Raw genomic sequence first — 26,113 nt, 5'->3', positions numbered from 1 at the left:
GCAGAGCTATATCTGCTGGCTGAGTCTTTAGTATCCAATAATTCTGGGTATGTTGTATCTCCGTGCCCCCCCCCCCCCCCCACGCTGAGTGCTGTGGTGTTCTCCTTGGCCACTAAGTCTCGGGTTTGCCCCAGACAAGTTTCAGATGCTAAAGATTCTGTTGGTGGCTATAACTGGGCAAAAGAACAAAGATACAGGTGTCAGGACATGGAAGTATACATGTTTTTCTTTTGCAGGATATTTCTCAACTTTAGTTTGTTATTTTTGTGCATTTTTGCAAAATCAGCATTATGAAACAAAACAAACGTAATCTAGTAAGTTGTTTGTGCACTAGAGAAAAAAATAAAAACAATTTAAAGATTGGTGAAAAAAAATTATTTATGCTAGAAGGAGAGAAAGTGGTTATCAAAGGTTAATTAGGGGTTATCTATGAAGAACTCCTAGGCCAGCTATACACGGAGCAAATTTATTTTCTGCAACTACCGGTTACAGGAAAGAAATATGCTATATGCAGGTAGAGTGGGGGAAGCCATCCCCACTGGGAGAAGACAGTGATAATTGCTAATAGCTATAGGAGCTACTATCAATAAATCGCAGGTAAAACCCAGCATTCTGGTTGTAACCAAGTTCGATCAATCAACTTGGTACATTTAGCCTGCTCAGGTTTTAATTTCGGCCAGTTCAGCAGGAGATTTGAACCATGTATGGACTCTAGGTTTTGTGTATCTTCTGTAAAAAAAAAAAAAAAAAAAGTATTATGCCCTGTAAAAATTCTGCTGAAACTGTCTTGCGTACACACGATCACACCAAAGTCTGATCGTCAAGAACGCGGTGACGTACAGCACGTATGAAGCGACTAGAAAAAGGAAGTTCAATAGCCAGTAGCCAATAGCTTCTGTCTAGTACTTGCTTCAGAACATGCATCGTTTTTGGTCCATCGGAACAGCATACAGACGAGCGGTTTTCCCTATAGAAATTGGTTCCGTTGAAAATATTTAGAACATGTTCTATTTCTAGGTCCATCAGAGTTTTCGAAAAAAAAAAAAGTCAGATGAGGCATACACACGATCGGAATATACTATGAACAGCTTCGGTCAAACATTTTCTGTCAGACATTCCGCTTGTGTGTGCACGGCATAAGATGATGGACCATTATAACACCTTAGAGGGTTTGTTTATATTCTCCAAAATACTTAATTCAAGTATTCTATCAAGTGGTTAATTTACTAACACAAATACATTTTCTGCAAAAATAAATTTGGTTTCAGACCACAGTTCTGCTTTAACAAAATACTTGGCAACAGTAATGACATTCCACTACCAGCATTACCAGCGAGCATTAGTGCCAAGTATGATAAGCTATTCACAGCCTACTTTCTAACCACTGAATAATGTGGAAGGATTCCAGTGATTCTGGAAGGAAGTTATATTACATGACAGAGCCACTAGGAGTGCTAAAAACAATCATCATCCAGGAGGGGTCTGTGAGGAGCTTTCTTGTGGAGTCAGCAGTAAGAATGCTAATGCAATTGACAGTGGTGATGTCATTCCTCTTTGCTGCTAACAATGCCTTCACACCATAATTTAAATGTTTCTTTAACACCCTATGCAAAATGTATAACCAAGGATGCCTAATATAAAGTAATTTAAGAAGATAGTAATACAAGTATGATATTAACCAATTACGTTTCTGTGTGTCTTTATTAAGGAGCAACTCCAAGCTGTGAAGCTGCTACACAAACAGAACTGAGACCACCAATGGTGGCTGTCACATTAAGACGGGCTTTAAGAGCAAAAGCTGTTCGATCACGGCCAAGGTCTCTAGTGGATTACAAATCTTACATTGACACTAAACTTTTGGTGGCCAGGTTCCTAGAAGAGCCGTCTGGTCATATGTCTGCTGATATTCGGGAACTGGTAGAAAGCATCAAAATTGTACTGAAGTCTGATGAAGAACACATGGATGAAGCCATTTTAAGTGCCAACATCCTTGATCAGGTTAGTTAAATATATATCAAACTTTTCACTATATTAAAAAGACAACAGACCGCTTTAAAATGCATAATTTGATATCAAACTGAGGGGGTTGCTATTCTGCATTTGTGTGGAAACATCAAAAGCTGTACAATATTTGTCTAGTATCTTATTCTCAATACCCTACTGCAGGGGTAGGCAACTGCCAACGCGGGTGCCACAAGCGGCACGCAAAACCTCTTTTGCCGGCATGCGACTCCCTCCCCATCGGCAGAGCAGCGCAGGAAAATGTCAGTGAGACCCAACTTCTGCCACACTCATGCATTCTAATCTCAGAATTCCCCACTCCACAGCTGAACTGAGGTGGAGGCACTGTGCCCTCACACAATGTACAAGATGGGAAACATTGTTTGATTCTATATCTTTGCTGTAACTGGGATCGTCTTTTGCAGTTCAATCCAGCTTTTGTGATGGGGAAGAGATTGGGTGCAGTTGGGCTAGGGTGGCGGACCCAGTTTCTAGGAGGACTGTGATTGGCCACCATTGACTTGGTTGCCACTACCAATCTCAGAAAGAAGGGATTTCATTGTGATTGAGAAAACCACAATCATGTAACAGTTTGTAGAATTACTTTTAAGCTTCTGGGAACTTTGTTGAAATAGTTAGCCTATTTTTGGTTCTAAAATGCTAATTTCTGACCTTTTGTAGCCATTTTAGAAGGCTAGAAGGACTGCATCTCCACTGCCACCAGCAATGGTGGGATAAGTTCTTCCTCCAATTATATATATCCCATAGGATTCCCCCCAGGGGACTAAGAGTCCTCAAGCAGTGTGCTGAGTTCTGTACTGCCAAATGGATGGGTATTATCACCCAGCAAAGAGAAAATACATGGCTCCTAAAGGTAAGATCACCAAAACTGATTTGTAAAACTATCTGACACTATCCCTCATTTACCTTATACCTGGTTCAGTATGCTCAAAAGGAATACGATTAGAATTGAAGATAACATTATCTCCAACAAACTTAATAAGTTTAGAAGGAACCTTCATGATTACAACTCAAATAAAGTCTTCAGCTGGAAAAAAAACCTGACACCCACACCACTGTTCAGGCCCCATTCCATTAATGTCCTGTCACCCACATGGGAACAACTTTAGATCTCATGCTAGATCAAATTTTCCAACCAGATCTCTATCACCATATTCATCTCATCACGTGCATAGACCATCACATTCGACTTGGCATACACCCCAGCTTCCCTGTATGTCAAAACCATCTTCCCCTAAACCCAGACGTTCTAGGAATAGACCCAAAAAGGACATCAAGGGTCATATTCCTACTCTAGAACCACCTAGAAATAATACTTCCACTCAAGTATCCATTCCTGTCCCAGGAAGTGATTTACCAAATGACTTACGACAAGAATTAGGTGACCTCTTTGAAACCACCAGCACCAATGATCCACATCCTCGATAGAGCTGCTACCCCTTATTCAGTTACGCACATTGAAGTCACCTAGCAATATTCCTACCACTGGTAATAACCCAGTCCAGAATTTATATTTTTTAGTAGTAAGCCCCCCACCGAACCTCACAAAAAGAAAACGGGAAGAAGAGGACGGAGGGGGGGCATAGGAAGGAAGAATAGGAAAAAATGCAGAAACTATAAAGATTTATAACCTCTCCCATACTTCACTGACCTCATATGATATTTCCCTTCCTAGCAGAGGGCTTACTTTTTCCCCTACTATGCATCTCTTCACATTGTTCAAAGACCTCAATACATTTATTAGAGACCTCACGGTTCGTGGGTACTTTAATATCTAATCTTCCAAAAATGCACCGATTCCATAGGTTAATAGTCAAGCACATTCACCCCTGGAAGCTGTCTCATTAGATGACACAGATCTACCCATACTCGCCCAATTAGAGGATTTATATGCTGAGAATTGTGATGCAGACTTAGAATGGCTTACTCAACATTGCCTCACCTCGCCCCCTATCAGATATACTACATTAAACAACAGGAGTGCTTTATTGTCAGTCGTACATATACAATATAAAATGAAAAAAAAAGACAAGGGGTCAAACTACCGGCGCAGCCGGAGTATTTTAGGGTGCAAAACACATTACATACATCAGTACATTTCACTCAGCAAGATGAGGATACAAACTCAAATATAGGGGGCTCTACAGAGATCCAGCAACGACGACTACCCTGAGGTCCATGGGAGCCAGATTCTATCAAATTTCCACAGACAGCCTCGATTGAGATACGTTAGCTTATATAGAGGAAAAATATTGTTCACACTGTTCTCCCACTTAGTCACACTAGGAGGAGCAGACGAAAACCACTTACAGATAATTTATTTTTTGGCATAAAAAAGTAGATAGGAAATCAGCAACTTGGTGTGGTAGGGTTTATGTTCATCTGCGTGGATGCCCAACAATGCCATCTCGGGAGTCCTGGGGACCTCCAACCCCAGCCGGGTATTGAGATGATCAAACACCTCAGACCAGTATCTATGCAAGCGGCGGCAGTCCCAGAACATATGAAGGTAAGTTCCAAGCTCCGCCCCACATCTAGGACAGTGAGGGTCTCTGTTAGGGTAGATTCTTGCAAGTCGCACAGGGGTGTGGTATACCCTGTGCAAAAACTTTGTTTGGATAAGTTTATCACCCGCAGAGATGACCAATTGGGGGCCCATTTCCAAGCATTCCTCCCAATCCTCCCGCTCCAGAGATGGGATATCCTCCTTCCATTTGCCCCAGAGAGAGTAACTTATGAGAGTCTATCGGAAATATAATCCGGAAGACATCCGATAAGGGTTTTTTGGGGCCCTACCCCACAAACAGCTCCTCCAGCGGGTTAGTCCGTAGATTCGGGGGTTCAGGGAACTGGGCCCTAGCTGCATGACGCAGCTGCGCATATCGAAAGAACATCCAGCCAGGCAATGCATGGGAGCGGGTCAGTTGGTTAAACGTTAGCAGGGTACCCGCCGGCATAACATCCCCCAGTGTCTTAACCCCGAATCGCACCCAGACCTGCGGGTCTGGAATTGTCCTAAAATGGGGAAGGTTGGGATTATTCCAAAGGGGTTGGGCCGGAGACCAGCCACCTGGCTGCATGTACCTGCGCCCCGCCATCTTCCACACCCGAAGAGAGGCCTTTGTCGGCCCAGGAAGAGCCGCATATGCCCCAACCCCCCTGTAAACCAGGCCCTGCAGGTCTTGCATAGAACCCACTATTGCTGCCTCCAAGCGCACCGCCGCATTAGAATTCCGCGCCGCAAACCACCAGGAGACAGTGACCAACATAGCAGCCCAGTAATAGACTCGCAGATTGGGAAGGGCAAGACCTCCCACCCTCACCGGGGACTGAAGCGTAGATTTAGCCAACCTGGGGGCAGAGCCGTTCCATAAAAAAGAGCCAATACATTTGTCCGCCTCCCGGAAAAAGGAGCCTGGAATCCATCCCGGACAATTCCTAAATATATAATTAAACTTGGGGAGAAGCACCATCTTCAAAATATTTATGCGTCCCACCAAGTTCAACGGAAGTCCAGACCAGGACCGGCACCTCTCTCGCAGCAGTCGGACAAAGGGGGAGTACATTTAGCGTGTAATACTTATTAGGGTCCCTGGCCACCCTCACCCCGAGATACGTAAATTCAGGGGCCCATTGTAGTGGCAACCTATCAGGAGATGGAGGCATACCAACGTCCAAGGGAAAAAGGATAGATTTTGACCAATTAATGCGTATACCGGAGAAGGACCCGAACCGGTCAAAAATCTCAAGCGCTACCGAGAGGGACGGGCCCGTATCGTTCAGGTAAAGCAGGGTATCGTCGGCATACAGAGAGATCTTTTCTTCCGTAGCGCCCCTTCGCAGACCCCGTACAGGCGACGCTCTAATTAATATTGCAAGAGGCTCCAAGGCCAGGGCGAACAACCCAGGTGATAGAGGACACCCTTGTCGCGTGCCCCTCTGCAAAGAGAAGGGTTCCGATATCCAACTATTGGTGCGCACCCTGGCCCTAGGAGCCGCATAGAGCAATCTCCCCCACCTCAGGAATCTAGGGCCGAACCCAAAACCCCGGAGCACCCCTCAAAGGAACTCCCACTCCACCGAATCAAATGCCTTCTCGGCATCTAAGGAGGCAATCGCTCTGGTGCCCACCTCGTCATGATCAGTGGAGAGATTCAGGAAGAGGCGTCTGATGTTAATGTCCGTGCCTTTCCCGGGCATAAAGCCCGTTTGGTCAGCATGCACCAGGGTGGATATCACAGAACTTAAGCGAGTGGCCAGAATCTTGGCTAACAATTTGGCATCCACGTTCAATAGGGAGATAGGGCGATAAGACCCACACTCCCTAGGGTCCTTACCCGGCTTGGGGATCAAAACAATGGTTGCCTCCCCCATGGACTCCGGAAGACCATCCGCCTCCCCGAGCCCAGCAAGGAGAGCCTGGAACTTAGGGGCCAAAAGAGCAGCGTGTTGTGAGTAAAACTCGGAGGGTAATCCGTCAGCTCCCGGAGTCTTGCCACCTTGAAGACTACAGATTGCCAGTTGGACCTCCTCCAGTGATATGTCCCCCTCCAACAGCTCCCTATCCCCACCTGATAGTTGAGGGAAAGAGATCCCAACCAAATAGTTTTGCAGTTCAGTGGCCGAGTATTGAGACCTAGAAGCATACACTCCCTGGAAGAACTCATAGAGTCTACGATTGATATCTGCCGGAGAGGTAAGTTCCCGGCCCTGCACATCCCGGATACTAGCAATATGTGTAGAGGCCCTCTGAGTGCGTGCCAGCCACGCTAGCAACCTGCCATTTTTGTTCCCATATTCAAAGAGTCTCTGTTTAGAATATAACATAGATTGCTGAGTCTGCGTTACATTGAGAAGGGACACCTCCCTGAGGACCTCCTGCCATCTCCTGTACGCATCACCATCCCCATTCCGAACATACTCTGCCTCCCTTCTCTCGCATTCCCCCTCCAACGCTTCAAGGGACCTAGATGTTGCTTTACGTAGAGAAGCAATGTTAGAAATAAAATGACCCCTAATGGCAGCTTTAAATGTATCCCAAACCACCCTACCCCCCGCCGAACCTTCGTTGAGGTGCCAGAAGTTACAAATAGCCTCTGTCGTCCCCTCCCGCAGTCTCTCGTCCATGGCCCAGTATCTGGACAGACGCCACAGCCTCACCCCGGGAGCTGGCGCCAAGGATATTGTAAGCATAAGCGGGGTGTGATCCGAGATCCCACGGGGTAATTGCCGCGCAGCCCTCGACCACCCCAGAGCCCCAGGGGAGGCAAATGCCTGGTCGATGCGTGACAGCGCCCCGGTGGGAGGCGGAATGACATGTATAACCCTGCTCGAGTGGGTGGTAGTGGCGCCACACATCCACCAGGGCAAAAGTGTCTGCCCAGAGCTGTAACTCACCACTGGGACGGGATGCGGGGCGGAGCCTATCCATATCATGCTGAGGAACCAGGTTAAAGTCTCCAAAAACAAAAGCCTCTTGCGCCTGAAATCCTAGAACAATGTGCATAATATCGTACAGTAGCTGTCCATTAGCTGGCGGGAGGAGATACAACCCTACTAGTACTATATCCCTTTCGTATAAGGTAACATGCAATATTACAAATCTACCTCCAGGGTCCGTTCGCACCTCGTGGACTTGCATTGGGAGGGACCTGTGGATCAAAATGCTAACTCCCCTGGCATATGTAGAGTAAGTAGCATGGTAGTGAGCACCCACCCACGCCCTCCTAATACCCAGTATTCGCGAGCCAATCAAGTGTGTTTCCTGCAATATACAGATGTGGGGACTATACTTCTGCAAGTATTTAAACACTAGAGACCTCTTGATAGCGGAGTTGAGGCCCCGCACATTCCAAGAGATAATAGATATATCAGCCATACTGTACTACACACACATGACCTAACCAAATCCACAGGCCCCCCCCCGCTCCCATCCCCCAGCACAGGAACCACGGACCCGGGATCTGCAGAGGCGCAGCTTGGTGACACCATGTATGTACTGGAATGTACCCCCTGTGGACAAAAAGCAACTCCAACAAACATACAAAGAAAACAACAATGAACAGAACAGTTTCCCTATCTGCAACGGTGGATATAAACATCATAAACCCCCTCCCCGCACCCCCCCCAAACCCAAGGGTGCATAAATCTCCCAAATAACCAACAAGTACATTTCCTATAGAGGGCATGTGTTCATAGCAAGAAGTGTTGCCTAATGGCATTAAGGAGCCATAGAGGTGCTGACAACAAAAGTAAAATAAAATAAGAAGTAAAAAAAAGGGGGGAGAAAAAACTATAGATCATGTCACCTAGCTTCTGCTAGGGGCTTCAGCTTATATGCAAACATGGGCACTGGTAACAGGCATCCAAAGAGGGATCCGTCAGTCAATATCCGAAATCCAAAAGCCTCTCCCTTCCCAGAACGGGCAGCAGCGTGAAGGGGGTCCATGGCATAGGAGCAACCAAACGTGGCCAAGTCAAGAGTACCCAAAACCGCTGCCCCCTGGACCGTGCAGTACCTAGAGATCGTCCTCTTCCAGACATAGCGCATAGACATACTACATTACGACCAAAATCAATCTTTAACCCCACACACAATAAAGGCCCCTATCTTCAGACCTTTTATCAGGTGGTATATTCTGACCTAATTCAAATGTGTAAAACTGATCCCCTACACACCTACCCCAAATACAACTTTCAACCATTGGAGCATAGGCACTTGAGCAGTTGACTCAAAAATGAGTCTATTGTTATTAAACCTGCAGATAAAGGTGGTAGCATAGTGATTCAAGATAGGGTTGACTTGCCTAAAATATATAAGGACCTTAACAACCCTCCAGGCGCCTGATAGTAGCGGCCATGTATAGCGTCACTAGCGTTTTTTCAGTCTATATTGATCAATTCCTTCAGCACTTGCACAGCATCTTCCCTCATATATATATGTGATGGACCCCATCTACTAGGTATGCTTAAACCCTACACATGGAAACAGAGCTATTGGTGGCTCTCTAGATGTGTCATCTCTGTATACTTCCATACCCCATGATGTAAGAATACAGGCTGTCAAACTTTTTTTGGCCAATGACCCTCATACCAACCCACGGGAAGCCCATTTCATTCTTGAGGCTTTACAGTTTTGCCTCAAGCATAACTATTTTGAATCTTATGGAACCCATTATTTGCAGATCAATGGCACAGCTATGGGGGCTAACTTTGCCTCCAGCTGTTCCAATCTTACCATGGGATATTGGGAGCACATGTATCTAACTGCCAATCAACCCTTTGCCATCCATATGATCTACTATGGCCGATATATCGACCATATAGTGATCATATGGGATGGCTCTTTTGAAGATATTAATGCTTTTGTACACTATGGCAATCAAAACACCTTGGGCCTATCTTTTACCCATGTTGCTGATACCAATACTTTAGCTTTCCTGGACTTTGAACTATGTCATGTGAATGGAACTATAAACGCAAAAAGCAAACCGACCGCAGGGAATTCCTTCATACACTATGATAGTTGCCACCATCCTAGATGGGTTAGCAATATTCCGCATAGCGAATTTTGTCGGCTTCGCAGAAATTGCACTAGGGACTCCGACTACAATACCCATGGCAAACTTCTCTCACAGAAATTCCTGGATGAAGGCTATCCCACCACACTTGTAGATGAAGCCTTTGAGAATTATCATAGTTTATCTACAGGTTTTTGCACACGACCACCACCTGCCGCAAAACAGTCCACAAGATTACACAATTTCACCCTTAATACAAAATAATTGAAAAAATTCTAGCCGCACACTGGGCCATACTACTAGAAGATCCCTATCTAAGGACCATAGTTGATACTAAACCCAAAATAGCATACAGGAAATCTAGAAACATAAAAAGTAAAATTGTTCCTAGCAAAATTAAGTCTGCTCAAAGCACCACTGGTCTTGATCCCACTAAAAGGGATGTATCTGTAAAAAACCCCTATGTTTAACTTGTCAGTTTGTTCACCACGGCCAAAAAACATTTACAGTAAAAGGGAAGAATTATACTCTAAAAGAATTCTACAACTGCTCCACAGAGTATGTTATATATTGTCTCACATGTCCGTGTAGATTGTTTTATGTTGGAAGAACCATCAGAAACCCTTGGGGCACGCTTTGGTGAACACAGGCGCTTTATTGAAAGTCTGTGATCACCATAGCAACACAAAACATTTTTTAACACACCATAACCAGTCCACGGTTGGTCTCAGGGTGTGGGTCGTGGAGTCTATTCCGGCAACGTTCCCTGCGGCCGAACGATACAAATGTCTGTGCCAGCAGGAAACTTTCTGGATCTATTCCTTGGGTACTTTAACACCAGGAGGGTTAAACGAGGATATCGAGGTACACACAGTGTTGTGAGCCCCCCCCCTTTTCTTTGCCCTGCTAATACATCAACCTGATTAATGCCCAAATGTCCCCTCTCGTCTTTTATAGCAAACCCATCCAATCCATATTATAACTATGACTGACAGCCATAGTAAGTACAGTAGTATCAAGTCCCATAAGGCTTATAGCTATAATTATAGTTGTATTTAACAAGCTTCTTATCCACCCACACCTGCTCCTATCTATGCGTTGGGTGTGCTCGTATGCCCACGCATGCGTGGATTTGCACATTTGTGCGCACCCACGATGCACTTACATGGGCATGGGAGCATATGGCCAGGCTAAGCGTGAACTTGATCTTTTAGTTTTAGTTATAAAATTAATATAAATGTGTTTTAGGGGATTTTCTGAGGAGTGTTTTTGAAAGCTTTCTTGAGGAACTTTTTCAGAGTAAGTTTTTTTAGAATTTCCCAGGAATTTTTTGAAGAGACGCTTTTAAAAGCATATATATTGTTTTAAAAGTAATATATTTTGGTAGTTGTAATCAAGGGTGAGCCTTGGGAATATGCCTGAATGAATTTTTCCCTTTCTATGTTTAGCTTTTATTTATTGTCGTCCGTCTCTTCCATTGTTTTTATTTATTTTATTGTTCCATATTTATGTTGTTATACTTGTCTTTTAATCCTATTAGCTAGTACCTTTATACCTATCCCCCCAAACATATTTACTTTGCAATTGGCCCATGCTGGGACCTGTTGTTCCACAGCACCACTAGGACACTCCCACTCAAGGCCAATAGAAGGAGTTGTGGCTCCGAGTGCGTAGCCTACTAGCCTCCTCTCTCCCTCTGTGGAAGATCCCCCGTGTTCCTGCAACCCGTGACGTCCCTTACGTGCGTTCCATACCAGTTCTGGCCTCTTCCTGGTGGCCACAGGACGTGCTGCAGATCGACAAGCCCATCACACAGCCTCACACAGGGACCGGATCCAGACACAGGGACCTTCCCAGAGACTCCATATACACAGATGAGCCTATTATGTTCTTACTTTTTTGATACCTTGTGTTTTGATACCTTGCCATTAAAGCTACTTTTAATACTGCACTTAGGTGGAGTGTCCTGTGTTTTCCCTTTTGAAATAGTTAGCTACCTGTTTGTTTTCATTTTCTGCTGCTCTCCTAGCACGCTGGCCATTTTAATTTGGGGTAATAAGGACAGGTGGTAAACCTGTACTCAGGAGATATACTGTATATGTATGTGTGTGTATATGTATATGTGTGTGTGTGTATGTATATGTATATATATATATATATATATATATATATATATATATGTATATATGTGTGTGTGTGTGTGTGTGTGTGTGTGTGTGTGTATATGTGTAAATAATTATGTGTATGTCACTTACTACTGACCCCCTAGCTCTGCATCATCTACTACTACTGACCTTTGCATCATCTACACCCAACCCCTGAACTCTGGGTAACTTACTCCTTACTCCTGAACCTTTGCGTCACTTACTACTGAATCCTCGCACTCTGCGTCCCTTTAATCCAAAGCCAGTATTCAGCGCAATGAACATCACACACAATTTTTGCTGCAACGCCTAGCACTTTTTCCCACCTGGGAGGGCCCAACTTATGATCTTGCACATGGGCCCACTGCTTTAAAAAAATGGGGATCAACAGGGATGAGTGTATCAGCCAGTAGGGCAGATGAGCAGGGGTGTACAGAGGTGGGGCAGATGAGGATTAGAGTAAAGCTGTGGGGCAGATGAGCAGGGGGGTTCAACAGTGGGACAGAAGATCAGGGGTGTACAGCCGTGGGGCAGAGGTGCAGGGGGGTACAGTGGTGGGGCAGATGTGCAGGAGATACAGTGGTAGGAGAGATGAGAAGGGGGTTCAGCAGTGGGACAGAAGAGCAGAGGGGTTCAGTGATGGGACAGATGAGCAGGGGGTTACAGTGGTGGGACAGATGAGCAGGGGGGTTCAATATTGGGACAGATGAAAAGAGTGTTTGATGGTAAGACAGAAATCGGTGTGGTGGGGCAGACGTGTTGGTGGGTATAGTGGTGGGGTAGATGAGGAAGGATGTACAATGGTGTGACAGATGAGCAGGTGGTTACAGTGGTGGCGTAGAAAAGCTTGGGGTACAGAGGTGGAGCAGACGTGCAGGGGGTTATAGTGGTGGGGCAGATGTGCAGGGGGTACAGTGGTGGGGCAGATGAGCAGGGGGTTCAGTGGTGGGACAGATGAGCAGAGTGGCACAAGGGTGGAACAGAATTGCAGGGGGGCACAGTGATCTGAGGTGTGAAGGTGCATGAATTGGGGCTGATCTAAAGCATGAAAGTGCAGGATGTTTATTTCTCACTATTACTCAAGTAGTTTACAGCATTTGCTGTATAAAAATTGCTTTTCGTGAATGCGAGTGTGAAGTTGACATTTTTCTTTTATAAAACCGGCACTCTTCATTTCTTTGAAAACATTTTTCGGCAGACTGTGCTCAAAAGATTGCCTACCCCTGCCCTAGTGTATTTTTATAATATAGATACATTATTACTGTTGTTGAGAAGCACAATCACAAAGAAAACCTAGTATATTTAGTGTTGCAGAAGAAAATGTGTTTTAAAATGACAGCCACTAATCAAAGATGAACGAAGTGGCATAAGAAGACAATTAACAGAATAAGAAGCTTAGAAAGAAATTATCAAACAGTGAGACACGTGGAAATTAGGAGTTAACTGGAAATGGATTTATTGAATAAAACAGGCAGAAGTTGATGTTTAAATAAGCAGATTTATTTTGTCAAAAGAGGTTTGAGTACAATGCAATATAGTGACAATAGCAACTCCTTGTGGAAGAAACAGCAGATCTGTGCTACAACCCTCCAGCAACCATTGTTTAACATGCTAAATACTGGAATTTCCAAGCTCATGCCTCTATTTGTGTATAAGCCTTAGCTTGAGTTTGTTGGGGGAAAAAAATTGTTCTAATCTCGGTTGTGAAGGGTTCTCTTTTAATAGGACCAAACGCTACAAAGTGGCCATCCTTCTGTATAGAAATAAAGTTCCAGCCACTCTATTTAAGTTTAGAGGCAGCTATGCTAATAAGTACTGCACTAGGTCCAGGTTGGCAGATTGTGGCATATCACTAATGGTTAAACATTTGTTAAAGTATCACTAAATCCACACCATTAAAGAGGAACTGCAGCACATAATTTGCAATAAAAACATATTTTCCTTTCCGATTCTTCCCTCCAACCACTTTGCATATTATTTTATATACACTGTGATGCTTTACTTCCAAATATGTTACAGAAATCTCCCTCCACCAAGTCTGGCTGCGTCCATTTTAACTGTGGGCACCTCCAGCTTTGTAGCCCTGCAGCTCTCATTTGCCCTCTTATGACTCCCTCTCCTTCTGGCAAACTCTCACAAGAGAGAGAGCTGTGCATGATGTCATAAGCCTAGGCTAATGACCAGACAACAAACAGGAAGTGGGCTGTATAAGGTATTTACTGGCAGAAAAAAAATGTTTTACTATCTAAAGTTAAAACAAGGGCAGAAGATTTATACACATACATATAGATGGAAAGTTTAAAAAATTACCAAAGGTCCGCTTTAAAAACTACCAATAAATGCTGTATAACATGCTGTTCATACTTAGTCACTATTGGATTAGTTTTCTGTATTTTGCAAAAAACCTGGTTCCCATGATGCTCAACTATACTGCAGATTGCATGAGCATCATGGGAAATGTAGTTCCAAAACATCTGGGGTGCCAAGGTTTGCCATCACTGCTATAGAGTCACACATGTGGGTGTATACACAGTGGTAAATGATATCCCACTTCCTCCCTCCTCCTTCATGCCCACTAACCAACTAAACACAACGGGGCTGGAATTTTACATCTTGATTAATGGAGGCTTCACCTTATTCTAAGACACAGGCTGGAGGGGCGTGACACATTTTGTGATTGGCAGAAAGCTGCCCATACCATGTTATTGCAAAAAAAAATAAAGATTTAATTTAAAATATATATTTGTATGACAATTTAAAACAGTTTTTCTCTTTCGTTCATTGACTGACACAGCTCCATTAATCTTGACCATAGGGTTATTACACCACCTTCAGGAGAGGACTAGGCAGAACATGTAATACATGTGAAAAAACAAATCATTACAGTTCCGCCCAGGGGGCGGTCCCTCTGGTAATAACCCCTCTGCCTGCTTCCTGTAGCTCAGTTTTTTTCTGCCTAGTGAAGGAGAAGGACCTAGACTCCCTGCGGGACCATTGGTCCTGGGATTTTTTTGCTGACTGTTTGCCTTTTGCTCAAGATGTTAAGATCCTGTGATCTGCTATCTAGATCCTTGTAGTCTCTCCAGCCTGGCCATCGAGCGTGTGCAGACCCTAGCTACGCGCTGGGTCGGCCACGACATACCCCTCAGGCTCCAGGGGTGGCCGGTGAGTGCAACGCTCCGGGGCACACATATGACCAGACTACCGATGTCTTTGTCAGTGTGCCATGGCCAGCAGCCACCCCGTACTGCTTGGAGAGTGGGTCTGTGATGCGATGTCCCCAGCTCCTCCAGATGGTAAGTACAGCTCTTCCTGCCTCGGCGGAATTGAGCAGCTGGGCATTCCCTGGGAAGTTGATTAGGGGGTCCCTCTCTTCTCTCCCTGTCCCTATTTTCCCTCCCCCCCATGGGGGATGCTGCATGATGGGCTGCTGAGTGGTGTGTGTACCTGTAGCCAGGGGTCCCCTGGGGGGCTCTCACCTTAGATTGGGGGCTGTGCTGGGTGTCTGTGTCCCTGGGTGTCTGTGGTCTCCCCGCTGGGTGTCTGGAGGTCTGCATGTGTTGATCGCCATGGCACTGTTCTGCCGCCATTTTCTCTGTCGTTTCACTGTGTACAGTTGTTTGTCGGCCATTTTGGTGTGCCTCAGTGGAAAGCATGGTCGGGGCCATTTTTCTGTAGCTCAGCGGCCATTTTTTTGTGATTATGTCCCTTATACAGGGCAACCGGCGGCCATTTTGTTGTAGCCCAGCACGGTTTCTATCCTCAGCGCTGGTACCTGCTGCTCAGAAAAGTGTGTTTTTTGCTCAGGACACCTGGGAGCTGATACCGGACACAGACACCTGTAACTGAACAGTGCAGCACTTGGTCGGGGTGGTGAGTCCTGCAGTGGGGGCCCCTCAGTCTGCAGCAGCTAGGAGGGTGAGATTGTACACCTGTCCTAAGTCCCCAAGGGTGGCAGACAGGGAGGGTCGGCATGGCTTCAGAAACTGGTGTCTCTTCCCCAGAACTCCCTGCAATTGCAACCGGCTCGTTGGGCCGATCGGACAGTGAGGATGAGTCCCCGTCTGGGTCCACACAAGACAAAGCACTAGTTGGAGCACTTATCACAGCTGTGTGTGATACCCTGAAAATTCAGGATACAGCAGGTTCCTCTGCTGAAGTAGCGGCCCCCTTTGGGTCCCGTAAGCCAACCCGTACACCTAAGGTGTTTTCGTATCTGACTTATTCGATAAGTTCATATACAAGGAATAGGGAAGCCCACAACGGACCTTATCAGTCGCTAAAAGAATGGCGGTACCCCTTTAAGGAGAGCCTTATTAAAAAATGGTCGGCTCCTCTGGTCGTGAACCCCCCAGTATCCAGGTTAAATAAAGTAACCACGATCCCGGTAGAGGGGACTCCTGCATTCAAGCACCCTACTGACAGGAAGGCCGAGGCAGTGGCCCATTCCTTGTTTACGGTTGTGGGGTCAGCTATACGACCAGTACTGGCCACAGCACTTGTGTCACAGACATTTACTGAATGGGCAAAACTTTTTCACCGTGAATTGGAGAAGCATCAGGCTACTTCCATCTGCGTGGAACTAGCAGACCAGTTAGTGCAAGGCCTTACGTTTTTGACGTGCCCCTGGATACTCTTCCTTTGCTCGATCACCATGCAAACCCTGCAGGAATTTGGGTGGCTGTTGAACCTCAAAAAGTCGGTGCTTATACCAACTCAGCGCTTGGAGTAGCTAGGTTTACCGCTGGACTCTGTGGAAGTGAGAGTTTTTCTCCCTTCAGACAAACTGCAGACTCTCAGAGCTGCAGTAAAGGTATTGGTGAACCACAGGTGGTCTTCGCTGCACTCTGAATGCGATTCCTGGGCCTCATGGTGGCCTCCTTTAAGGCGGTACTGTACGCCCAGTTTCACACCAGAGTCTTGCAGAAGGAGATATTGACAAAATGGGGCAAATCTCCGTTATCCCTGGATCGGCAGATTCGGTTGAGCCAGTCAGGGACTCCTTGCTCTGGTGGCTGAGATCCCCGGCACTTTGGTCAGGGAAGTTGTTCCTACCTCTGCATTGGACATTGATCACAACGGACACCAGTCTGACTGGCTGGGGAGGAGTTCTGGGAGTACAGTCGACCCAGGGCCTCCGGTCAGGGGAGGAATCCAAGTTGCCGATCAATGTGCTCGAGCTCCGAGCGATCAGGCTATGCCTCGCCACATGGTCAATGGGACTAAGAGGACGTCCAATCAGGATCCAGTCAGATAACGCCACAGCGGTGGCATATGTCAACCATCAATGAGGAATAAGAAGCTTGGCTGTAGCACGGGAGGTCGCTCACATCTTTCAGTGGGCAGAGCGACATGTACTGGCCTTGTCGGCTATTTACATCCCAGAAGTAGAAAACTGTCATGCGGACTACCTAAGTCGCCAGATGCTGGACCCAGGAGAATGGGCGTTGCATCCGGAGGAGTTCAGGCTGCTGTGCCTGAGGTGGGGCCCGTCTCAATAGAAGGTGCCGAGATTCATATCCAGGACAAGAGATCCTTGGGCAGACGCGCTGGTGGCTCCATGGGGTCAGTACCAACTGATCTATGGCTTTCCTCCACTAAAACTGCTACCACGTCTGCTCCGCAGAGTGGAGGCCGAGGGGATTCCAGTGATACTGATTGCCCCAGATTGGCCTCGGCATCCCTGGTACGCCGACCTAGTACGCCTGGTTGTGGACGCTCCCTGGTGACTACCGTTGCGAGAAGACCTTCTGTGTCAAGGTCCGATTCTCCATCCTGCTTTACCATCGCTGGTTTTAACGGCATGGCTGTTGAGAGCCAGGTGCTAAGGAACCGGGGTCTGTGGGACTCAGTGAATTCAACTATGCTGAGGGCATGAAAATCTTCTTCTCGGAAGATATACCATCATACCTGGAAGGCCTACATCTCCATGTGTGAGGGGAAAGGGTGGTGTACACACACCTATTCCGTTTCCAGGATCCTGCTATTGGCTTTAAGCACCATTAGGGGAAAATATCAGCCTTGGCTGTTTTTTTCCAATGACCCCTGGCATCTCACTCTCTAGTCAGCACTTTTATTCAAGGGGTCCGGCATGTAGTCCCTCTGGTGCATCCACCTTTGCCCCACCGTGGGATCTGAACCTGGTGCTATCGGCGCTTCAAAAACCGCAGTTTGAGAACATCAGGGAAATTCCCTTGTTGACTCTTTCTCAGAAAGTGGTCTTCCTAGTGGCCATTACATCGGCCAGCAGGGTTTGGGAACTGGCAGCCTTGTCTTGCAAGTTGCCCTATCTGGTTATCCATAAGGATAAGGTGGTGTTGCTTCCTCAACCTTCTTTTCTGCCGAAGGTGGTTTCGGCTTTTCACATCAATGAAGACTTTGTGTTACCATCTCTGTGTCCTGAACCGACATATCCTAAGGAGGTGGCCCTTCATTCCCTGGATGTGGTCCGGGCTCTAAGGGTATATTTGTCTGCCACAGATCCCTTGCAGAAGTCAGACTCTCTGTTCGTTTCGGTAGCTGGACCGAAAAAAGGTATGGCGGTCTTGTCGGCCACCATTTCCATGTGTATCAGATTGTAGTACAGGCCTAGGCCTTGAAGAGGCAGGTGCCCCCCTTTCCTGTCACGGCCCATTCCACCAGGGCAATTGGAACCTCTTGGGGCTTTTTGACATCAAGCGTCAGTCGCTCAAGTGTGTAAGGCGGCGACTTGGTCGTCTGTTCACACTTTTACCAAATTCTACAAAGTGGATGTAAGTGCATCTTCGGATGCATGATTTGGCCGCAAGGTTTTGCAAGCGGCTGTGTAATGTTGCAATTCTGCACGCTTTCCTCTGTTTTAAAGAAACAGTTAATTTTGAGTATAATGCACTGTTGCATTTGTTGACCGCAAGTTCTGATGCGGTTGGTTAAGATGGTGACTCCCCTGTTAGGTCGCACCGTTGGTTGTGGGTGAAGTTTTATTGCTGTTCCCACCCCTCGTTATGACACTGCTTGGGGACGTCCCTACAGTCTATATTAATGGAGCTGTGTCAGTCAGTGAACGAAAGAGAAAATAGGATTTTTATACTCGCCGTAAAATCCTTTTCTCTGAAGTTCACTGACTGACACAGCACCCTCCCCTCCTATTGGTTTACGTTATAATGCTTGTTGACGTACTGAGCTGCAGGAAGCAGGCTGAGGGGTAATTACCAGAGGTACCGCCCCCTTGTCATAACCGTAAAGTTCTGCTTTTTCACATGTATTACATGTTCTGCCTAGTCCTCTCCTGAAGGTGACGTAATAACCCTACGGTCAAGATTAATGGAGCTGTGTCAGTGAACTTCAGAGAAAAGGATTTTACAGTGAGTACAAAAATCTTATTTTTTTGTTAATGATCATTTATTTTTACTCTATACCAAAGGTTGTTTTTTTTTTTTTTGGAACATGTGACAAGCAGCAGAGGACTAGAAGCTCCTCCTGCTTATATTTCCCTGCAGACAGGTTGGCAAAGAGCTGGGCCTTGTGACAGCTTTATAAAGATTAATGAAAAAAAGGTACTATGTTTTATTTAATTGAAATAATTACAGCGCCATCATCCATATACAGAAAGAGAAGGGATAATGTAAATTAAACAGTGTGTGTTTAGTATCACTTTAAGTTATTAACAATGGCATAAAACCCCATGTGGCAGTAGAAGTTAGCTGGCTAGGTGGCACTTCTGTGACAGGATCAGCAGTAATATCTTTTTGACAAGGCAGTTTACACCCTCAATCAAGAACATTTCTGCAATGCCTGCCTTTCTAACACTGTTCCATGATTGACACTTTGAATGTAATTGTATACAGAAGGATTATACTGTAATTTGTGTCTGTTAACTTTTGTTAAGGTGATGTTACCAAACCAGGAATCCTTAACAACAACTCACAGAATCCCAAGCAGACGGTACCCAGGAATACTTCACTTGAATAGCTGTGGGGACTTAAGCACTTTTAGTACTTTTAGGCAGAGGGATGAGAGAATAAGGAGCCAGAGGACCGCCAGACCTCACAGTCTCATTGGAGTTGTTCGGGAAACCATTTTATAAGAAAACCATGACAACCAAACCCTGGATGGACAAGTGAATGTATGTAGCTTTCAATTACAGGGCAAACCACTGTTCTGTGAGCTTACACATTTATGCAATACTCGTACATAGCTCGTGTTTACAAAATAAGTAAGCTTTACAACCTAATGGCAGAATATGCCTACTTCCATCGCCAAAGATCAATCAGCATATGGATAATTCTGGACTGAGCTTTATATTGTTGGAACGGATTTATGTTTGTGAAGGAATGAACTACACAATCAGGAAAATAAACGTGTAATATAATGTATGTGTATCTGGTAGAACTCTGCAGAAAAGGAGCCTCAGGGGTTTGCAAAACTGTGAGATACCTTGCACTATAAGTACATATCTGCAGTCTTCAGCGGACATTGCAATTTGATTGATAAAGGGCACTGTTCATTTAATAAACTGATGTAATTTAACCTCACAGAGTGGTAGTAAACAATGGATGTGTGCATTTCTCTTTTTGTTACTTAATAAATATACCTTTTTAACATGCATCATTAGAGTGGATCAGAGTGTTTACTGATCCTATAATCATTTGACTGAAGGGTAGGCCGCAGATATGGTCATCAACTATAATCAAACCATAAGAATGGGAGAGAAGCTATGGGACTTGGTTAGTTGCACCCAACCAAAAAAGCTGGGCATAAAAGTACTCACAAATTTGAGAGCACTTGTATCAATGGTCAAATGAATTGCTGAAGGACAATAACTCAGGTTCCAACAGTGTCCAACCTGCCACCTGGGGGCTCCATGTGGCCATTTGACACTTATTGGCGGGAATTCATTAACTATGTTAAAACAAACATTTGGTAGTATGCTCCCTTTAAAACAGCCTACCTCTAGTTCAGCAAAGCCTTGTGATAATTTTGCAAAGCTTTTAAACACATGCTCTAAATTCAGATGGTTCTTACTACTACCACTTTAAGAATTTGTTGATATCGCTACCACAGGTTCTAAAAAAAAAAATGACCCAACATATAAATGAAATAATATAAGTGCCGAGCTTCACCTTTAAAATCAAAAACAGCATACATATATGCCGTGTTTAAATATATAAGTGTGGATCCTGCCATTATGTTGCCTGAACACCCTATACAGTGCATCCAGAAAGTATTCACAGCGCTTTACTTTTTCCACATTTTGTTATGTTAGAGCCTTATTCCAAAATGGATTAAATTCATTATTTTCCTAAAAATTCTACAAGCAATACCCCATAATGACAACGTGAAAGAAGTTTGTTTAAAATCTTTGCAAATTTGTTAAAAATGAAAAACGGAAACAATCACATATACATAAGTATTCACAGCCTTTGCTTAATACTTTTTTTAAGCTTGTTTGGCACCAATTACAGCCTCAAGTCTTTTTGCGTATGATGCTACAAGCTTGGTACACCTATTTTTGGGTGGTTTCCCTCGATTCTTCTTTGCAGGTCCTCTCAAGCTCCATCAGGTTGGATGGGGATTGTCAGTGCACAGCCATTTTCAGATCTCTCCAGAGATGTTCAATTGGGTTTAAGTCTGGGCTCTGGCTGGGCCACTCAAGGTCATTCACAGAGTTGTCCCGTAGCCACTCCTTTGTTATCTTGGCTGTGTACTTAGGGTTGTTGTCCTGTTGTAAGATGAACCTTCTCCCCAGTCTGGGGTCCAGAGCGCTTTGGAGCAGATGGACCATTGGTGGACTCCAATCAAGTTGTAGAAACATCTCAAGGATGATCAGTGGAAACAGGATGCACCTGAGCTCAATTTTGAGTGTCATGACAAAGGCTGTGAATACTGCCATTAAGAGGTATTTTTTGTAGAATTTTGAGGAAAATAATTTAATCCATTTTGAAATAAGGCTGTAACATAACAAAATGTGGAAAAAGTGAAGTGCTGTGAATACTTTCCGGATGCACTGTACAAATTTTCTATATTGGTGTAAATGGAAAATAAATGTCCACAAAAATAATGTCCAAGTATTACACTGTGCACCAGACTATAAAACGCATTTCAGCTATGTACACCACCATGGATTTATTTGATTTTTAATTGCCGCAGATCACTATTCCTCAATGCTCCTCTGTTAGAGCGTTGTGAAGTCAAAGCCCCTCCCCTGTGCATTGCGCCACAGGGACACATGGCTTCCTTGGGGGGAAAAGATTGGCCATCACAACGCTCTGCTTTTTATATATATATATATATATATATATATATATATATATATATATATATATATATATATATATATTATCGCCACCATTTTGTTGAGAGTCCCACCCTCATGCATTAGTGTCTGATGCCATTTTCCCTAGTCTCCTATATTACATTATCGGGCAACATTCTGTGTCTAGATGTGTTTAACGCCATTTTATCAGTGTCTCCCATTCTGACTACGGCCTATCCACATGAGCCATCTCCCATATATCTTAATAACTTAGTATTGTGCATTCCTTTAACTATTGTGCAGGTGTGTGTGTGTGTGTGTGTGTATGTGTGTGTATATATATATATAGTGTAGATATTATGATGATTTACTTACTCAGCTCCTTACCTAATCTCCATGTACATATGTAATAATGCATGAAAGCTCTAGACATGAGTGGGACTAAATTAAAACGCCCAATAATGTAATATAGGAGACTAAGGCAAAATGGAGCCAGGTGCTAATACAGGAGGGTGGGATTCCAACAAAATGGCAGCAATAATCTATATAAAGAGTGAAGTGCTGTGATGGCCAATCTTATTCCCCCCCCCCCCCTGAGGAAGCCACGTGTCCCTTTGGCGCAATGCGCAGGGGAGGGGCTTTGACATCACAACGCTCTTACAGAGGAACACCAAGAAATGGCGATCTCCTACATTCACTACTAATGCCCGTTAGATATGGGATTAGGTGGAAAGAAGGGGGGGGGGGTTTAAAAAAAATAAAAAAATAAAAATCGCTGGAACTCTGCTTTAAAGGTGAGTTTAATACTTGGAGATTTATTATTATTATTATACAGGATTTATATAGCGCCGACAGTTTACGCAGCTCTTTACAACATTGGGGTAGACATTACAATACAATACAAGACAAGGGGAATCAGAGGGCCATGCTCGTTAGAGCTTACAATCTAGGAGATTTTAGTTATAAATGGAGTGTTTTTAAAGATAAAGCACTATTGGCATTTTTCTATTCATATCTACATGGCTGACGGGAGAAACTGGTAGAAGAAGGAGAAAGCGATTTCAATATTGAACCACTACACTTCCAATCCCCTTGGGAGGAACAAAACGCCTTGTTTGATTATATTAATATGTATAAACCATTATCCCAAGTAATAGGACACCCAGTGGAAGGATAGAGCACAGAATTGTCACTAGAAGAACACTGAATATTTATGGACACTCTTTATTGATGGATTTTTGTGGACATTTCATTTGCAGTTTACACTATTATGGAAAATTGGTATAGGGTGTTCAAGCAACAGTGGCAGGATCCACACTTCTATATTTGAACACAGCATATATATTTATGGTGTTTTTAATTTTAAAGGTAAAGTGCGGCACCTAAAGTGAATATAAAAAGTCTACACACCCCTGTTAAAATGTCAGCTTTCTGTGATGTAAAAAATTTAGACAAAGATAAATCATTTCAGAACTTTTTCCACCTTTAATGTGACTTATAAACTGTACAACTCGGTTAAAAAACAAACCAGGGCTATCTTAATAACATCATGGGCCCTTTGGCAAAGAAATTCACTAGGGCCCCTACCATGGAGATGGTGACCTGTGGCATGCTATGTGCGTGGTGGCAAGGAGAGGGTGTGGCTAAATGATGCTACATATTAGGTGTGGCTTTTGAGTCTGATTAGAAGCGAAAATATACACAACCAGGGAATTATCCTCGATTAAATTCGCCCCTATACACACTGTCCCGCCTTCTCTACACACTGCCCCCCATCCCATATACACTGACCCTCTGTGTACACTGACTCTTTTTTCCCTGTACATACTGCTCGCACTCATTTTGAAAATATCCCCTCCATTTACACACTGCCCCCTGGTCATAAATGCCTCTCCCAGTCTATCAGCGGCATGTATTCATGTATGACTGTACGCAGTAGGGGGGGGGGGGGGTTGGAAGACACAGTAAAGAGGAGGTCAGGAAGGTACAGTATAGGGTGTAGTAATGTATAGTGGCAGGTTTTGGTAGTATAGGTGGTATAGTGGCAGGTTTGGGTAGTATAGGGCGGTATAGTGGAAGTTCTGGGTAGTATAGGTGGTATAATGTCAGGTTTGGGTAGTAGAGGTGGTGTAGTGGCAGGTTTGGGTAGTATAGTGTGGTATAGTGGGAGGTTTGGGTAGTATAAGGTGGTATAGTAAAAGGTTTAGGTAGTATAGGGTGGTATAGTGGAAGGTTTGGGTAGTATAGGTGGTATAGTGGCAGGTTTGGGTGGTATAGTGGCAGATTTGGGTAGTATAGGGTGGTATAGTGGCAGGTTTGGGTAGTATAGTTGGTATAGTGGCAGGTTTGGGTAGTATAGTGGGAGGTTTGGGTAGTATAGTAAAAGGTATGGGTAGTATAGGGTGGTATAGTGGGAGGTTTGGCTAGTATAGGGTGGTGTAGTAAAAGGTTTGGGAAGTATAGGGTGGTATAATTATTATTATACAGTTTTTATATAGCGCCAACAGTTTGCTCAGCGCTTTACAACATGAGGGCAGACATTACAGTTACATTACAATTTGGTACAAGAGGAATCAGAGGGCCCTGCTCGTTAGAGCTTACAATCTAAAAAGGTTTGGGTAGTATAGTTGGTATAGTGGCAGGTTTGGGAAGTATAGTTTGGTATAGTTGGAGGTTTGGGTAGTATCGGTGGTATAGTAAAAGTTTTGGGTAGTATAGTGTGGTAAAGTGGCAGGTTTGAGTAGTATAGGTTGTCTGGTGTCAGGTTAGGGTAGTATAGTGTGGTATAGTGGGAGGTTTGGGTGGTATAGTAAAAGGTTTGGGTAGTATAGGGTGGTATAGTAAAAGGTATGGGTAGTATAGGGTGGTATAGTGGGAGGGTTGGCTAGTATAGGGTGGTATAGTGGCAGGTTTGGGTAGTATAGTTGGTATTGTGGCAGGTTTGGGGAGTATAGTGTAGTATAGTGGGAAGTTTGGGTAGTATAGGTGGTATAGTAAAAGGTTTGGGTAGTATAGGGTGGTATAGTGGAAGGTTTGGGTAGTATAGGTTGTCTTGTGTCAGGTTAGGGTAGTATAATGTGGTATAGTGGGAGGTTTGGGTATTATAGGGTGGTATAGTAAAAGGTATGGGTAGTATAGGGTGGTATAATGGGAAGTTTGGCTAGTATAGGGTGGTGTAGTAAAAGGTTTGTGTAGTATAGGGTGGTATAGTGGAAGGATTGGGTAGTATAGGTGGTCAGGTGAGGGTAGTATAGTGTGGTATAGTAAAAGGTTTGGGTAATATAGGGTGGTATAGTGGCAGGTATGAGTTGTATAGTGGTAGATGTGGGTAGTATAGGGTGGTATAGTGGCAAATGTGAGTAGTATAAGATGGTATAGTGGCAGATGTGAGTAATGTAGGGTGGTATAGTGGCAGATGTTGGTAGTATAGTAAAAGGTTTGGGTAGTATAGGATGGTATAGTGGAAGGTTTGTGTAGTATAGGTTGTGTGGTGTCAGGTTAGGGTAGTATAGTGTGGTATAGCGGGAGGTTTAGAAAGTATAAGGTGGTATTGTAAAAGGTTTTGGTAGTATAGGGTGGTATAGTGGCAGGTTTGGGTAGTAAAGGGCAATATAGTAGCAGGTATGAGTAATATAGGGTGGTATAGTGGCAGATGTGGGTAGTATAGTGGCAGATTTGGGTAGTATAGGATGGTATAGGGGCAGATGTGAGTAGTATAGGGTGATAGTAGCAGATGTGAGTAGTATAGGCAGGGGCGCTGTTAGAAATCATGGGGCCCTGTAGAGCCTACCTAATGGGGCCCCTTTGACTCAACCCTCAACCCCACCCCTGGCTCCTCCCCTCCTGACTTCCACATGAAACCTGACAGTTGCCTTTACAGATATACACACACTCCTGGCTGCAGCTCAGCCAAGTGCAAGTGTTTTTACTGACGCAAACCCCCCCCCCCCCCCCAAAGACAAGTATGAAGTAGTATCTGACAGTGCCTTATGATCTTTAGGCCTTATGCACACAGGTGTTTTTTTTTTTTACTGCTTTAAAACACCCCTCCATGTTATCCTATGTGTCAATGCACATATACACTTTTAGACTCTTTTAGTGGGAGGGGTGTTTACAAGCCAGTACGTCTAGGAGCAGCAGCATTTTGGCAGACAAAATGCTTGGCTCATGTAAATGTGGTGCTTGTAAAAATA

General features: G+C 44.6%; 1 protein-coding gene across 3 annotated transcripts in view; it reads left to right on the top strand.

The window, feature by feature from the left end:
* ENTREP1 (endosomal transmembrane epsin interactor 1) overlaps nucleotides 1-20,199 on the top strand; it is a 133,627-nt gene extending 113,428 nt beyond the window's left edge. For all 3 annotated transcript variants that reach the window (XM_077474968.1, XM_077474967.1, XM_077474969.1), the window contains 2 exons: nucleotides 1,709-1,998; nucleotides 19,554-20,199. In XM_077474968.1, the coding sequence (XP_077331094.1) occupies nucleotides 1,709-1,998; nucleotides 19,554-19,751 (488 nt within the window). In that variant the 3' untranslated portion in view covers nucleotides 19,752-20,199. The remainder of the gene's footprint in view (nucleotides 1-1,708; nucleotides 1,999-19,553) is intronic.
* The last annotated feature ends 5,914 nt before the right edge of the window (nucleotides 20,200-26,113 follow it).

Source organism: Lithobates pipiens, unplaced genomic scaffold, assembly GCF_037356315.1.
Source record: "Lithobates pipiens isolate NorthernLeopardFrog02 unplaced genomic scaffold, aLitPip1_a1.2 Scaffold_13, whole genome shotgun sequence".
NCBI lineage: Eukaryota > Metazoa > Chordata > Amphibia > Anura > Ranidae > Lithobates > Lithobates pipiens.
The sequence above is the reverse complement of the archived record's forward strand: the minus strand, read 5'-3'. Positions and strand labels throughout refer to the sequence as shown.